The 15,717-nt window shown below is 42.7% G+C and overlaps 1 protein-coding gene and 1 long non-coding RNA gene across 3 annotated transcripts; one reads left to right on the top strand and one right to left on the bottom strand.

The window, feature by feature from the left end:
- Positions 1–4,592: 4,592 nt before the first annotated feature.
- Positions 4,593–11,439, bottom strand: LOC120893864 (classical arabinogalactan protein 10-like). Its single transcript, XM_040296014.1, has 2 exons — positions 11,271–11,439; positions 4,593–4,988 (listed from the first exon to the last, which is right to left on the bottom strand). The coding sequence occupies exons 1-2, from the start codon at positions 11,316–11,318 to the stop codon at positions 4,593–4,595; spliced, it is 444 nt and encodes a 147-aa protein (XP_040151948.1). The 5' UTR covers positions 11,319–11,439.
- On the top strand, positions 8,592–10,676 carry LOC120895826. 2 transcript variants are annotated; one of them, XR_005738382.1, is made up of 2 exons: positions 8,592–10,067; positions 10,142–10,676. It is a non-coding gene; the product is annotated as an uncharacterized LOC120895826 (long non-coding RNA). The 2 variants fall into 2 exon arrangements; XR_005738381.1 differs by having other exon boundaries at positions 10,139–10,676.
- Positions 11,440–15,717: the final 4,278 nt, after the last annotated feature.

Genomic DNA, 15,717 nt, shown 5'->3' with positions numbered 1-15,717 from the left:
TTTCCATACGCGAGCTTAATACGCTGTACGACAGTGAGGTCGCCGTACATCTCGTATAGCTCGTCATTATAGCGGCTCCTCCATTGTCCTTCCACACATACGGGGCCAAGTATCCTTCTGAGCATCTTCCTCTCGAACTCGGTTAAGAGGGTTTCGTCAGATTTGGACAGTGTCCATGTCTCAGAGGCGTATGTGAGTACTGGGACTATATAGGTACTATATAGTCTCAGCTTCGTCCGTCGCGATAGGTTCTTTGAGGTGAACTGATTTTTCAGGCTGTAGATTGACCGGTTGGCAGCCAGCATCCTTGCGCGCAACTCAGCTTCCATGCTATTGTTGTTGCTGACCTTCGACCCAAGATAGATGAACTGTGGAACGATTACAAAAGTGCGTTCACCTATCTGCACGTCACGCCTACGTAAATTCTGATAATTTACTGGTAGTCCCGCTGATGTTGCCACCATCAGTTTGGTCTTTGCCTCGTTTATCTGCAATCCGAGGTTCTCTGCCGCCTGCTCAATCCCTTGGTAGGCTTCTGCTACATAGGAGAGCCGCAGACCAATGATGTCTATATCATCAGCGTATGCCAGGATCTGGGTTGACTTATAGAAGATGGTTCCCGTAGTCTCCACCCTCGAGTCGCGGATGGCCCTCTCTAGCGCCAAGTTGATTAGGAGACATGCAAGCCCGTCCCCCTGGCGCAGGTGGTAGCAAAAGGTCCTGAAAGTTTTTCATCCACCCTCACCTGGCATGTGACGTTGGTCATAGTCATTCTAACTAGCCTTATCAGTTTGGCCGGGATTCCTAAAGAGCTCATAGCGTCGTACAGTTTAACCTTGGCTATGCTATCGTATGCGGCTTTAAAGTCTATGAAGAGATGGTATGCGTTGTTTCTGTATTCAGCCATCTTCTCCAAGATCTGCCGCATGGTGAAGATCTGATCAATGGTTGATTTTCCGTTTCGAAGTCCTCTTTGATAGTTTCCTACTATCTCTTCGACGTGCGGGACAAGGCGATCCGGATTAGTTAGTTGTAATAAAACCTTTAGTAAGAACAGACGTCTTTAGGTTATGGGCGACAAGCACAAAGAAGTGGCGGTTCACGGAATACCGCAGTTTTCCGGAAAAGGCTATGACACCTGGAAGTTTCGGGTCGAAATGTTTTTGAAAGCGTCGAAGGTATGGGACGCAGTGGTAAAGGACGTTCCATCATTGGCCAATGAAGTGGCCAAGTTTGAGGAAATGGACGCGAAGGCAATGTCTCTACTGGTGAGCTTTATTTCTGACGAATACTTGGGATGTATGCGAGAAAAATCCACTTCGAAAAATCCACTTCCTGCTGGAATTGAAGCTTCCTCAGGAGCTAGTGACCACATGGTAAATTCGAAAAAGTTTTTTACAACAGTGAAAAACTTGAAACAGCCACTTTTCATCGATGTAGCGAAGAATGGGGAATCTCTCGTGGCCAAAGAAAGCGGCGTTATTAACGGAATGAGCAACCATGGCGTTCTGATGAGCGCTGAAAACGTTCTGTATGTGCCGACTTTAAGAGAAAACCTCATGTCTGTGAAAAAGCTAACGAAGGCTGGTGTGGAGGTAATATTTCAAGAAACGCAAGTGATGATGAAAATCAATGGAAAAATAATTGCAACTGGAAAACAGCGAGGAAATCTGTACGCTATCGAATTGAAGTTCAACCGAACTTTTATCGAAAAGGTACGTACTATGTTAATTGGATCGAATGCGCCCAAGTCATTGTGGAGTGAAGCTGTGTTCATCTTAAATCGAAGTCCAACGTCTACGATATCAAAGAACGTCTGCTGAACTATGGTATGAAAGAAAGCAAAGTCTGGAAAAGGCTCGTGTCTTTGGATGTCAAGCATTTGCATGCGTGCCGAATCAACAAAGAAAGCAGCTTGATGCAAAAAGTCGACAGTTATTTATGGTCGGATATGCACCAAACGGCTATCGGCTATGGGACAAGGATTCTAAACAAATCGTTATTGCTCGTGATGTGAAGTTTAACGAAACATATTTTCCATGGACGAATGATACACAAAATAACGGAAAATTAATTGTACCGCTAACCTACGAGCAAGAGAGGGAAGAAGTAATCAAGGAAGAAGTGATCGAGGACGCCGTTAATGTACATCCGGAAGAAGAAGATCCAGACGAACAATATGGGGAAAACTTTTCAACTGAATCACTTGACTGCGATGGTGTCCAATCGTGTAATAATGATGAAGATGCAGCGGAAGCAGACGATAGCGCGCTCCCTTCGCATCTAGATCTGGACTTTTCTTCCGGCCCTAGTGGCGAACAGTCTAGGAGGCGCAGCGAACGGGAGCGCCGATTTCTCGGTAAGTTCCTTGACTATATTACCGGATTCAGTGCTTGTGCTGTTGGCCCTCCGTTCTCTTCAGACGTTCCAGAAATGTATAACGACATTAATGCTCGTGAGGATCGTGACCAATGGTACCAAGCGGTACAAGATGAACTAAACTCCATGAAGGTCAACGATGTGTGGAAGCTGACGGTGTGTCCAGCCGGTGTGAAACCGCTAAAAACAAAGTGGGTGTTCCGGATGAAGGAGGATGAAACCGGACAACAGGTCCGGTACAAGGCGCGACTTGTAGTCAAAGGGTTTCTACAACGGCCCGGGATTGACTTTGAAGACATATTTGCACCCGTTGCTAGGCTGTCGACAGTTAGAGTAGTACTAGCTGTTGCCGTCCATCGTGGCTTACACGTACACCAAATGGACGTCAGAACGGCTTTCTTACACGGAGTGTTAAAGGAGGACCTGTACATGGAAGTGCCCCAAGGCGTGAGGGCTAGAACAGGATCGTGTGCAAACTTAGAAAATCGCTTTATGGTCTAAAACAAGCTCCACGATGCTGGAATGACCGCTTCAACTCGTCATTGTTGAAGTTTGGGTTCCGTAGATCAAACCGAGACTACTGTCTGTACGTTTCAACTGAAAAAGGTGATGAAATTTATCTGGTGCTTTATGCCGACGATCTTCTGATTGTTGGACGAAATATTCGAACGATGGAGAGACTGAAACGGCGGCTCACAGATGAATTTGAAATGACCGATTGTGGGCAAACGAAGTTTTTCCTGGGAATGCGAATGGAGTACAACCGTAATCGTGGCGAACTGAAGCTGTCACAGGAGGCAGCTGCAAACAAAATTTTAGAAAAATTTGGAATGTCGGAATGTAATCCAGCGAAGACCCCGATGGAGAAAGGACTTCAGTTGAGTCGAAAAGGAAATCATACTGCACAGCCATATCGAAAGTCGCTAGGCAGTTTGATGTATCAAATGCTATGTGTGCGACCTGATTTGTGCTATCCCGGCTAGCACATGGCAGTAGCTTACATGGGACGATTTTAACAATCACCAACGGAAGATCATTGGCAAACTCTTAAGCGTATCATGAGATACTTTAAAGGAACCGCTACTATGGGACTTCACTATAAGAAAAATCCGGGAAGTAGATCACTCGAAGGATATGTCGATGCTGACTGAGCGTCCGATGCAGAAGATCGCAAGTCCGTAACTGGTTTCTTGTTTAAGGTATATGGTTCAACAGTATCTTGGGCAAGCCGGAAGCAGTCGACAGTCTCCTTGTCATCAAGTGAGTCTGAATATGTAGCGCTAAGTGCTGCTGTTTCCGAAGGAATCTGGTTGGCTGGTATTTTGGAAGATTTGCAATGCAAAACACCATCGGATCCAGTTATTATATACGAAGACAACCGTGGCTATATTGGTCTGGCTAAGAATGCTGAATCCAAAAGGATAAGCACTTGGATATTAAACATCATTTCATTAAAGACCATGTTGCTGTTGGTAATGTTAAGATTGAACCGACAAGTACTACTGAACAGCAAGCGGATATATTAACGAAAGCTTTGAATGCAAACCTATTTGAATATCTCAGAAGCAAGATTGGAGTCAGCGATTGAGAGGGGGTGTTGTAATCTAGCCATCGCTGTCAAACTTATATGTAGATCACAGTAGTCTATGAACTCATAACGGATTAGTTAGTTGTAATAAAACCTTTAGTAAGAACAGACGTCTTTAAAGGCCGAAATCGTAAACGATACGATAAACAATTTTATGCGGATGAAACACGAAGATTTCGATCGTCTTTATGCCTTGGTCGGTCCAGAAATAAGCCGCATGGATACAAATATGCGAGAAGCGATCACAGCCCAAGAAAGGCTTTTAATAACATTGCGGCATTTGGCAACGGGGGAGACATTTGCAAGTTTGCAATACTTGTTTCGGGTAAGTATGTTTTGTTTTTTTTTCTTGTTTCGGCGGTCCGATTGGAGACGGTAGCTGCGTCGGTCTTTTCCATGGCAGCACCGTGACAGCATCGAATCTCATTCAAACCGTCTCCCCGTACGCAGGACTGATAAAACTTTTTCGGACAAAAGCAAGTGAAGAGAAGTCAGCAATCGAAAACCTTGCAAGAGCCGAATGTTGAACAACTTAAAATGACATGTTCGGATTATAATGAGTATTGTATAATTTTTGGTTTCTAAATCGTCGATTGCCAAAATTGTGAAGGATGTGTGTGCTTGTTTAAATAAACATTTGAGGAGCTATGTAAAGGTATGTTTTTGTAAATATTTTTATTATTTTTTTATTATATTGGAGATCCCACTCCAGCATCGTCTGCCGCAAACGATTTGTGGCATCATTCTGTTCCTCGGGTGGTAAATGGTTTAACCATGCCCCCACCCACTGGCCAAACATGGAGAAATAATTTTTCATCGCTGGGGTGGGTGCTGGGCTTGGTGCTGGGGTAGGTGCTGGGGTCGGTGCTGGGGTTTGTGCTGGCGTTGGCGCTGTGGTTGGTGCTGTGGTTGGTGCTGGATTTGGTGCTGGAGTTGTTGGTTGCGGCGGAATTGAGGAATAGGAACAAGAAGGGATTGGGTGGGCTTGGGTGGAGGTATGTTGTTCTAGGTCGTCATCGAACTGAAAAGAGCGATAAAAAATAATGAGATAACATAATCAAAAAGTTACAAAATAAATAAGGTTGCATTGATATCCAACGACGAGCAATACATATGAGTTAAATTTATGAAATATATAATTAATTTATCTTTGTATGTGTTATTATCATTTCTGATGCCGTCCACAGCACAAGAATGGAAGGAGAAATCAAAAAAGTTTGAACAAAGGTGGAATTTTCCGCATGCAATTGGATCCGTTGATGGCAAACACGTACAAGTGGAAAAGCCTAGTAAAAGTGGATCAGAGTATTACAACTATCAACATTATTTCAGCATTGTATTACTTGCGGTAGTAGATGCCGATTACAACTTTTTACATGCAGATATTGGAGGAAAAGGTGGAATATCTGACGGAGGTGTGTTTAAAAACACACGCTTGTACCAGAGGCTGGAAAACAACAGTTTGAACGTTCCGGAACTTGAACCACTGCGAGTTCCATATGCAATGGGTGAACCTTACTTTGCTTTTACCAGGTACTGCATTCGACCATTTGGAGGCATGCATGCGGAAAGGACAATTGAAAGAGTTTTCAACAAACGTCACTCTCGTGCTCGAATGATCGTTGAAAATGTGTTCGGAATTTTAGCCAACCGTTTCCGCATTTTTAAAAGCCCGATTCTGCTAAGAGCCAAAAGATGCTAAAACGGTTATTATGACAGCAATATATCTCCGTAATTTTCTTCGACAGAGTGCTTCACGCAATACATACATACGCCCTTCATCTTTCGACAGGGTCGTCAATGGGCGTTTTGTAGAAGGCGAGAGAGCTCCAGCTACAATGAGCGGACTACAAGGCATACCCTGTCGCACGCCAAACGACTTGTTGAATATACGTTTACACATTGCGCATGATCTTAAGTATAATAACCAACTTAATCATTAATGCAATACAACTCTTTGTATGTGCCATTTATTAAGCTGATTAGTAGTTATTAAATCATAGAATGTGCGTAGATTATATTATTATTATTATTATTATTATTTATTTCATATTGTCAGCCGCCTAGGGTTTCACAATAATATGTCTTACAAACTAAGGAAGAAGGAAGTGTTAAGGATGGGAGGTTGATGATAGAGACAAGGACTCAGAAAGACGAGAGCGAAAACTGGACAAGGGGACGTGGTAGTCGAACAAATCATGAGCTTCATTAAATGCTGCGCAAGCTCTCAAAAATGGATCTCTCTGACCAAAAACAGAACGGCGGGAGGGGATAAAAATGGGAGGTCTGTCGCGGAGACAACGAGAAGGGACGTAAATAGGAATGGAGCTGAGGAGCGAAGGAGCATCGATATTGGAAGTCAGGAGGCTGGCAATGAAGTAAGACTGCGCGTGTGAATGCCGGGATTTGATTTCCATCAAGCCCAACATACGACAGCGGAGAGAATAAGAGGGCACAGGTGCATTATGTCCGTGCAGAAATCTACGAATAGCGATACGCGTAAACTTCCTCTGCACTCTCTCTAGTCTCTGCATAGCGACACCTTCAGCCGGGGTCCACACAACACTAGCGTAATTCAACATAGATCGAACCCAGCAACAGTAAAGCGCCTTCAGGCATAGCGGATCTCTCAACTCATAGGCGAGACGAATTATTAGTCCCAACGCTTTGTTCGCTTTAGCAACGACATGATTGATCTGATCCTTGAATGTGAGGGAGTCATCGAGCCAAACACCAAGGTCCTTAATAGAAGACTCTCTAAAGATCTGAGTTTGACCAAAAAAGTAATTCCATGTAATTTTCCTGTTAGGACGACCAAAAGAGACAACACAGCATTTAGGGGGACAAAGCACTAACCCATTAGACGAGCACCAAGATGAAAAATTATTTAAAAAACTCTGAAGCGTTTGACAATCAACAATAGAGGACACAGGAAGAAATATCTTCAAGTCGTCAGCAAATAGAAGGTGTCCATCAGCAGGTAGAACATTAATACAATCTTTTATGTATAAGATAAACAGTAAAGGGCTAAGCGCACTTCCCTGGGGTACACCCGACTGGCCTATGAATGTAGAAGAAAGGAAATTCTCTATTTTGACTGTGTAGCTACGGTTTGCTATAAATGAATTTAGCCAAGTTATTAAAGGATAGCCTATTCCTAATTTCTTTAGCTTAGCTATTAGCAGGTCATGTGGTAGACTGTCAAAAGCGGCTTTAAAATCAGTATATATTGCATCCACTTGACGATTACATGCAATATTCGACATTAATGAAGACACAAAGTGCATTAGGTTGCTCGTGGTGGATCGTTTAGGCATAAATCCGTGTTGATGTTGCGTTATATAATTCGTTACGCATGGAAGAATGGCAGTATGAACGAGTGACTCAAACACCTTAGCCATAGCACATAGAATGGACACACCACGATAATTTGAATTTGACTGAACGGTCACCTTTTTTAAAAATAGGACATATCCAAGCAATTTTCCAAACAGCTGGAAAGGTTCCCTCTTGAAAGGATCTCACATACAGGCGTTTAAGTATGGGAACAAACAAAGTGCTGAATTTTTTCAATATGCATGCGGGTATGCCATCTGGACCCGGCGAAAAGCAATTTTTTAATTTTTTCAATGCTGAGTAAATGACCTCATCATCGATAGCCACTGTGTTGCAGGAAATTATATCACTTGGTACATATGCTAAGCCATCAGATAAGGATACTGGACTGGAGTCGGGGTCCACAAATACGCTAGAAAAATGTCTAGCAAATAACTCGCTGCAGCTGGAGGGCGTATCAGCCACTTCATCGCCAAGGGAAATTATGGAAGGGATGCCGATAGAGTTGCGACGATTATTAGCAAATCGCCAGAAAGATCGAGGGTCAGAGATAAATCTTAATTGGAGACACATGATGTATAGTTTATAGCACGCTCTGTTGTAAATACGATATGCTGTGGAAGCATATTTGTATACCCGTTGGGCATGTTGAGAGCGAGTATGCATATATGCACGCTGTTTACGCTTCTTATCCGTTCGTAAAGCTTTTAAGGATCTGTTCGACCACGCAGGCTTAGGAGGAGGATTTAGGATGGGACAGCAAAGAGGGAAGGATGAAAGGATAACATGATTAAGTTGATTCACGGCATCGTCGATAGAAGGGGCTGATTCAATAAAATTAAGGTCCGAATTCAACAGAAATTGCTCAAAAGCACCAAAGTTCATTTTACGAAAATCAAAACGTTTTACTCTAGGGTTAGAACGAGCGAACGGAACAGAAACAGAAGTTTGAATTGATATTGCTAATTCTAATGCTGGATGGTAATTGTCAAGATTAAGAAGCGGTGTGTTGGATTCAGAAATCTCTGAGCTGGCCGATTTAGCATTCTGGTTTACGAAAATAAGGTCCAGTTGGCGATCAAAAGCATTTTTCACTCCCGATATCTGTGACAATCCATTAAGCACCATTCCATCCGTTAGCGATCCATCATTGTCGGTCATCGAAGGGATAAAACAGTTGACGTCACATGGTGAAGCGATCCAGGAGAGAGATGGTTTGTTAAAGTCTCCCAATAGCAGCAACAAATCAGTCGGTTTCATTCTCTCCACAATTACACTGACACTATCATGCAGAGCGTTTAACGTATCGTCACACTTACTCCGGTCCGGTGGAATGTAAACTACTCCGATGTAAATCGACACATGATTAAGCTTGATGCACGACCAGACCAGCTCCAGATTTGCATATGTATGAGTTATCTGTGTACTAGAGAGCTTAGAAGAGCATGCGATCAGCACTCCTCCGCCGCGAGAGCGAGAACTGTTCTCACCATTACGATCACATCGGTAAATTGAATAGGAATCATCAGAGATGAGAGAGGATGGTATTGACTCGTCGAGCCACGTTTCTGTCAGTGCAATTATGTCGTAATCAGATTCTCCCAGAGCTAGACGTAGATTATTAAGTTTGGTACGAATTCCTCTAACGTTCTGATAAAACACGTGCAGATGTAAGTTAGAAGAGACATTCAGGTGAGTATGAGCCGAACTATCATCGAGGCCCACAGCAGTGATTGGTGCTACGCCAAGGTATGGTGAGGAGCGGGGTGCCAGCTGATTATTATTACTGTTATCAACTATTGCTGGATTGTTACTTGCTGTCTGTCTGTTGTTGTTTCGGTGCGTATAGCTTCGGTGGACGGTACTATTGTGCAATGTGTGTTCGGTTGCGGTGATGAGCAATGAGCGGGGCGAGGACCCGGGGTAGGATGTGGCATTGATGCGTGGTGTGTGATGGTATGGTGAGGGGCGAGGTGCCAGGTAATTATTTATACTGTTACTATCTAATGCTGGATTGTTACTTGCTGTCTGTCTGTTGTTTCGGTGCATGTGGCTTCGGTGGACGGCTCTATCGTGCAATGTGCGATCGGTTTCGGTGATGGGCAATGAGCAAGGTGAGGACCCGTGGTGGGATGTGGCATTGATGCGTGGTGTGTTGTTATAGATTTCCGAAGGTTTGTGGGGAAGGTTTCGAGAAGCAGGACACCAAAAATTTTGAACAGGCGATCGACGGTCAGTGAATTCACGGAAAATCAATCCCGCAGGCCAGGTAGTCGGAGCGAGAGCCTTGCTTTTAAGCGAGAGCATTAATCCCACCTTAAACGAAACAAAAGTGAGAGTGCTCGTATCGCGATCCCGTGGCAGCAGCCTAATAACGGTGACGTCATCAGTGCCTTTGGTAATCAGTTGGTGAGTAACCATTGCTTTCACATCTTGGTCTGATACCGAGGGGGCTATTCGCGTCAAATACAGCCAGAACTTTTGTTCCATCGGAACCGTAGCTAAGACCCGAGACGGTGTTGTAATTGCTGTGCCAAAAAGTAGAGGAGCGGCATTATCGGTGGTTTTTGTGATTGGTGGTGAATAATCGACAAGTCTACGTTTAGGCGCATTGCGCTTCGGTGCATTTTGAGAAGTGCGGATGGATTCACTATTGCGTGCACTGAGTGGTGTGAATGTGTTGGTGAGAGATGGTTGCATTTCCAGGCGGTCCACTATGGAGCGAACAGAGTGTGAGGTTGTGTGCGTATTAACGTCTTTCTTAGTAAGTGTCGACAACATCTCATTACGCATGGCGACAAGTGCATGATTAAAACGGCGATCAAACTCCTTCAGAAGCTCCTCCTTGAAACCATCCAGGACGGCCGTAAATTCGTCCAATAATACAGATTTGCAACGCCGGATGTTCTTGCAGCCAGCACAGGACCAGGAAGTAAGCGACTCGGGGATGAGAATCTCATTCAGCACTGCATCAGAGACTCCCAGACAGGCATGGTGAAACGATTCATTACACCATCCAGCACACACATATACATTCTCGTCCGTTACAGGCTTAAGGCATGAAGGGCAGGGAGCAGCCATGTCGACGATCAGCAAAAGTCGTGATCCAGATGAGCAGCACACTTCAGCGCCAAACACTGATGAAAAACTCGCCCGGAATCGACTGATGAATACAGCAACGATGAACTCGATCAGTAATCTCACTCAATCAGGCCCGGAACAACCACAGCACGAAAAACACGTACAAAAAACGGAAAAATAATCAGAGCGCAAACCAGAACACAACCGTTGAGACCAAGTGTCAAGTGTCAAGTGTCAAATTACACATTATATGAATAATATGCTAACCCACATCGTCGCTAATACACTTGTACCTATGCATTGTCCACCCACCATTATTTAGATGAAAGAATGGTTCAATATGAATCACGCTTGGCAAGTTATTCAGATAAAACGATTTATTTGCGATCGTTTTAGAAACACCACATCAACACATGTGTATTGTAGTTTCCTACGCGTATGATTCAGGCTCCTGTATTAAGAATTGTTTGTTTTGAACGCTCGATCAGTGGTTCTATGCTTGTTGGTTTTTTTTCAAAAATGATTTGCTTTGTGAGTATAATGAAACATGAACTAGCAACAGAAGTAATAATACAACTTTTTTGTTATACTCATTCCACAAAAGCTTCACGTGTTGAGCAAAACAAAAAACCGTATGAAATAAAATTTGATAGTAACGCGCTACGGAGCTTATCAAATTTAAAAACATTGGCGTAAATGTCCTACGCGAACATGCCGACAGACTTTCAATGCTTAATTCAGTACAACGCAGCTGGGAGTCCTTGCTATTCGAGAACGGTCCATATGAGGCTTCAACCCATGACGGGCATGTTGTTGCCGTGCCACAGGACCGCCTTTAACTCGCAGTGAAATATAAAATTTACAGATAAATAAAAAAACAACTTACCGTATCGAGATGCGTGCCGTCCTTCATGGTATCATCGAGGAACCTCATCGCGTCGAAGGCAAACCATCTTGGCTGGAAAACGTCCTCAGCCGCTACGAATGATAAAATTATGTCATTTAACACTTTTATATTATTTTAAATTTGATTAGTACCTGCTCCGCTTTGCTGACTTTTACGCAGCTTGGACTTATACGTCCGGTAGCTGGTCAGCAGCTTCCTCCACTGGTAGCTCGCCTCTTCGACGGTGAGGTCCAAGAGTCCACCAATCTCAGTCCACGCATCCCTTCGCCGAATACCGTTTTTATAAAATTCACACCGCTTTTGCTATAAAGCAGGCCGTCTTTCCACCTCGGCAATAAGCCGAAGGCTTTGCTCAACGTTCTGGAAGCAAATCAATAATAAAAAACTATTAATCTCGACTCAATTACTTATCATTCACCATCCCCATGACCCCGTTATTATGTTGATGGCCCGGAAGATGCAGCAGTTTTCTTCCATTATCAGTCCTCTAACTCGAAAGAGCTGTAATATAAAATATCAAAATACACATAAACGTTCCTGTAAAATAAGAAACTTTTTTTTATCGCAGCGGCAACAGCAATAGCTTCCATTGTAGCAGTTGGGGTAGAGGTTGCAGCAAAAATGGTGCAGGAAAACAGGGCCAGAAGGAATAGTTGATTTTCCGGATTAGATGAAATATTTCCTGTTGGAAGAAGACCAAAACCGCATAACCTAGATTCCAGGATTCCAAATCATTATTAGTGTATGCGGACTAATAAGAAACATAACATCCCGTGGTGCAGCCAGGTCAGTTCTCAAAGAGCTGCAATGTACAAATAAAACATTTCAGTTCAATGGTTTATTCCTGTGAAAATAAAGACTAGCTAGGTACATTAAATTAGTATAATTTTTACAATTAACAATTGTTACAATTTACTATTTTTACTTTTAATTTATAATTTATTATGTGTTGTATTTAATTTTTTTACAATTTTTGCAATCTACAATTTTATAATTTGACTTTTTTACAATCCACAATTTTTACAACTTTTTTCAACAAACTGCAAAACAGCTGTCGTTTAAAAAAATCGCCGGTAGCTGGAGAAGCAGCAGAGGTGATGTTTTTTTTTTCCAAGCCGGAAAATAATCGAAATTGAATAATAATTCAGGCGTTGCCCATATTTCTAAATTTTCTGAGTAAAACCGCATACACAAATCACAAACACTGAACATATATCATTTAAGGAAAAATAAAGCTACAAAAAAACCCAAGCATTGCTTCCACTACAAAAACACCGGTATAAAAAACAGAATGATTATATATTTACCAATTTTACATAGTTCCGACCAGTGTTGTTAACTGTTGACATTTTTCATGACAGTCACCGTAAACAGCCGGTCAAAATAATTTTTGGCTGATGACATTCAATGCTTCCACGACACGACTGTCATTAAACGAAATTCATTCGTGTCGCTACCGTCAGGGCTGATCCAATGACATGAAATGTAAACAATGTAGTCTGAATGTCATTTGACATTTTTTGAACAACACAAATCGATACGATCCGAGGATTATGAAGTATATCGTCGCTGAATATGGGGATTCTAGTGAAATAGCAAAAACTAGTGAAACGAAAGCCTTTGCACCGCACGCTCTGTTGTAGTTTGACATGAATACGGCCGTTTGCAATACGACACAGTTCACGATTCATACAGGTTGGCGAATGTCAAATGAATGTATCTTGAAAATGTCTTCATGTCAAATGACATTTTTTGACGGGAATGTCAAATGACAGAGAGAGATGGGAATGGGAAGCTTCAAATCGAATGAATGTTTACAATTTTATGTCGATGAACGTCACCGTTCGCAACACTGGTTCCGACGATTCGGCACGTTCGGCAATTCGTTCTCCATGGCTGAAGATTGCGCTAAGATTGCGCATAAATTTTCGAGATTTATATGTCCGAGATACAGTGGAACGTCGATTATCCGGGCAGCTCGGAACCGGGCGGTTGCCGGTTAATCGATTTGCACGGATAATAGGTCTAGAGAAACTCTACGGCTCGCTCAACCCCGTTCCAGTGCTGGTCGGTCAGACCCTATGTTCCGCATGTCGGCTGTCTTCAACACTGTCTCGGATTGCTTCGACTTCGACATCTCAACTCAGTGCTTCAAGGAACGTCTCCGGCTTTTGCCGTGGCCGCAGTGAATAGCGATGCAAATCTTGTTTTTGCTATGTTTTTTTTTATTGAACTGTTACATCTTAATTAGGCCATACGGCCCGTTGAAGATTAATAAATAATAATAATAATAATAATAATAATGGTCCAAGAAATGTCAAATTCATATAAAAATTAAAAAATCCACTAATTTTATGATTAATTCACCTTGAATCAATCAATAAATCGTTAGTAAAATATTATTTTAATCAATAACTATAGGTTTAACCACTGTTCATGAACCAAAATAAAATTCGAAAACACCACTAGACACTACAGAGCTGCACAAAAAACTGGTTGCCCACTTGACTATCGCAGCAAATGTTCGCTGTACGTTTGAACAGCTGTCACATTTATGCGCACGGTTAAGCCGCCCGCCGCTTAATCCGCCCCCGGATAATCGACGTTCTACTGTATATACATATTTTTTGACAGATAAATATATCAAATCCGTTTGACAGATAAATATATGCACAATCTGAGATTGCGCATCGTCTATTGCTACGGTATCGTTGTCCGTTTGTCTAGACGCGTACACGATTGTAAGTATTTGATATCGCAGACTGTAGTAGAGTAGTGTTTGTGTGCATTTGTTGTTATCTTTTATTCGTGTATGTGTGATAAATTTTTTAATTCTAAAACAGCTCGCCCGAATTTTGTTTTTACGGCATGGAATGCTTAAAATGCTCCGCCGTAGTTTTAATAAACGATGACCCAATTTAGTGTGCGGGGAAATGTGGTGGCAACTTTCATCGTCGCTGCGTTACCCCCTCGCTCTCGAAAACAACGGCCAAAATAATTACAGGCGTCCCCCGAGTTACGACCTCCTCCAGTTACGACGATTCGCAGATACGACGATTTTGATTTTGACAGTTAAAAGTTGTCATTGAGAAGAAATTGATGTATTTTTTGAATTTCTAGGCTGATAACCGTTATACACACATTTCCAAAGATTCCACAACTCCCCGGTCTTGAATATCTATATTATGTAAACGGCTTTTGGAGGAAAATTAATACATTATCGTACATTACTTTAAATAAAGTACACAATTTCATAGATTCCGACTCTTCAATTTCAGTTATAAACTTTATATGCACAGATATTCGACATACGACTATTTCGACTTACGCCTTCCTTTGGGACATATTTTCGGTCCCAAATACAGTCGTGTCTCGGGGGACACCTGTAATGAAAATAAGAATGTGCTGTATATGTGTGATAGATGATTAGAACGCAAATCGGGCTTGGCGGGTATGGATGTAGATGTGAGTGGATCGTACGATTTACTCACACAATCCATAAAAAATTTGGAGTCGAATGTGAGTACTGATGAGTCAAGTACCACTTTTCACTGTGTGGTGTAGTGATGTGCGTTGCGTTCCGAACCTGCCAGGTGCGATCCGTTCCAGCATGCAATCATCCGGACCGCGATCCTTATTTTTAACCCAAGCAGGTTCAAACTGAACCTGTTGCTCCCAACGTTCTTTGCGATCCGACCTGAACCGACTGTTATCAACGATCTTATCGATCCGATTTGAACCGGCTGCTCTCAGCGTTCTCGGCGATCTGTGCTCGGCCGGTTGCTCTCTGTGCTCTTTGCGATCCGGCCTAGAACGCACGACATTCTACTCTCTTTGTATTGATGAGCCGGTTTGCCGGTTCAATTTATACCTGTTTTCTCAGCGTTCTTTTCGATCCAGTCTGGAACGCACGATCATCTGCTCTCTTTCATACGATTTGGTACGTACAAAGGAAGCAGGTAAAATCTGAACCTGTTTCTCTCAGCGTTCTTTTCGTTCCGGTAAAGAACGGCGTTCTCTTCTCTTTTGCTTCTTTCTAGTATGGACACACACACACATTCTGTCTATGTGAGTGATAACAGCGCAAGCCATACTCTCTCAGCCAAAGAGATAACGGTACAACACCTGAGCCGTGAAGCCAGAGAAGGATAGAGATTTGTGGGTGGGAAGCTAATCGCCAAAATTTAAAGAGACAATCCTGCACTAGCGGTAAGCGCAATGAATGAAATGTTTCTCTTCTGCCATATGGATGTTATCAGTATAGGTGCGTTATTTGGACTGCATTGTGGTAGTCAATGAATTGCTGTGTGTTTGGTGTTAAGCTGCTACGTTGCGCATGCATCTCCAATGAATTCGTTTCAATTTTTACCTGAGATCTTCTATTTGCAACTCAATATTGAGGGTCCATGACACGTTTAGCCTTCCG

The sequence above is a fragment of the Anopheles arabiensis genome, chromosome 2 (assembly GCF_016920715.1).
Source record: "Anopheles arabiensis isolate DONGOLA chromosome 2, AaraD3, whole genome shotgun sequence".
Taxonomy (NCBI): Eukaryota; Metazoa; Arthropoda; class Insecta; order Diptera; family Culicidae; genus Anopheles; species Anopheles arabiensis.
Note: the sequence above shows the minus strand (reverse complement) of the source record. Positions and strands in the feature narration are given on the sequence as shown.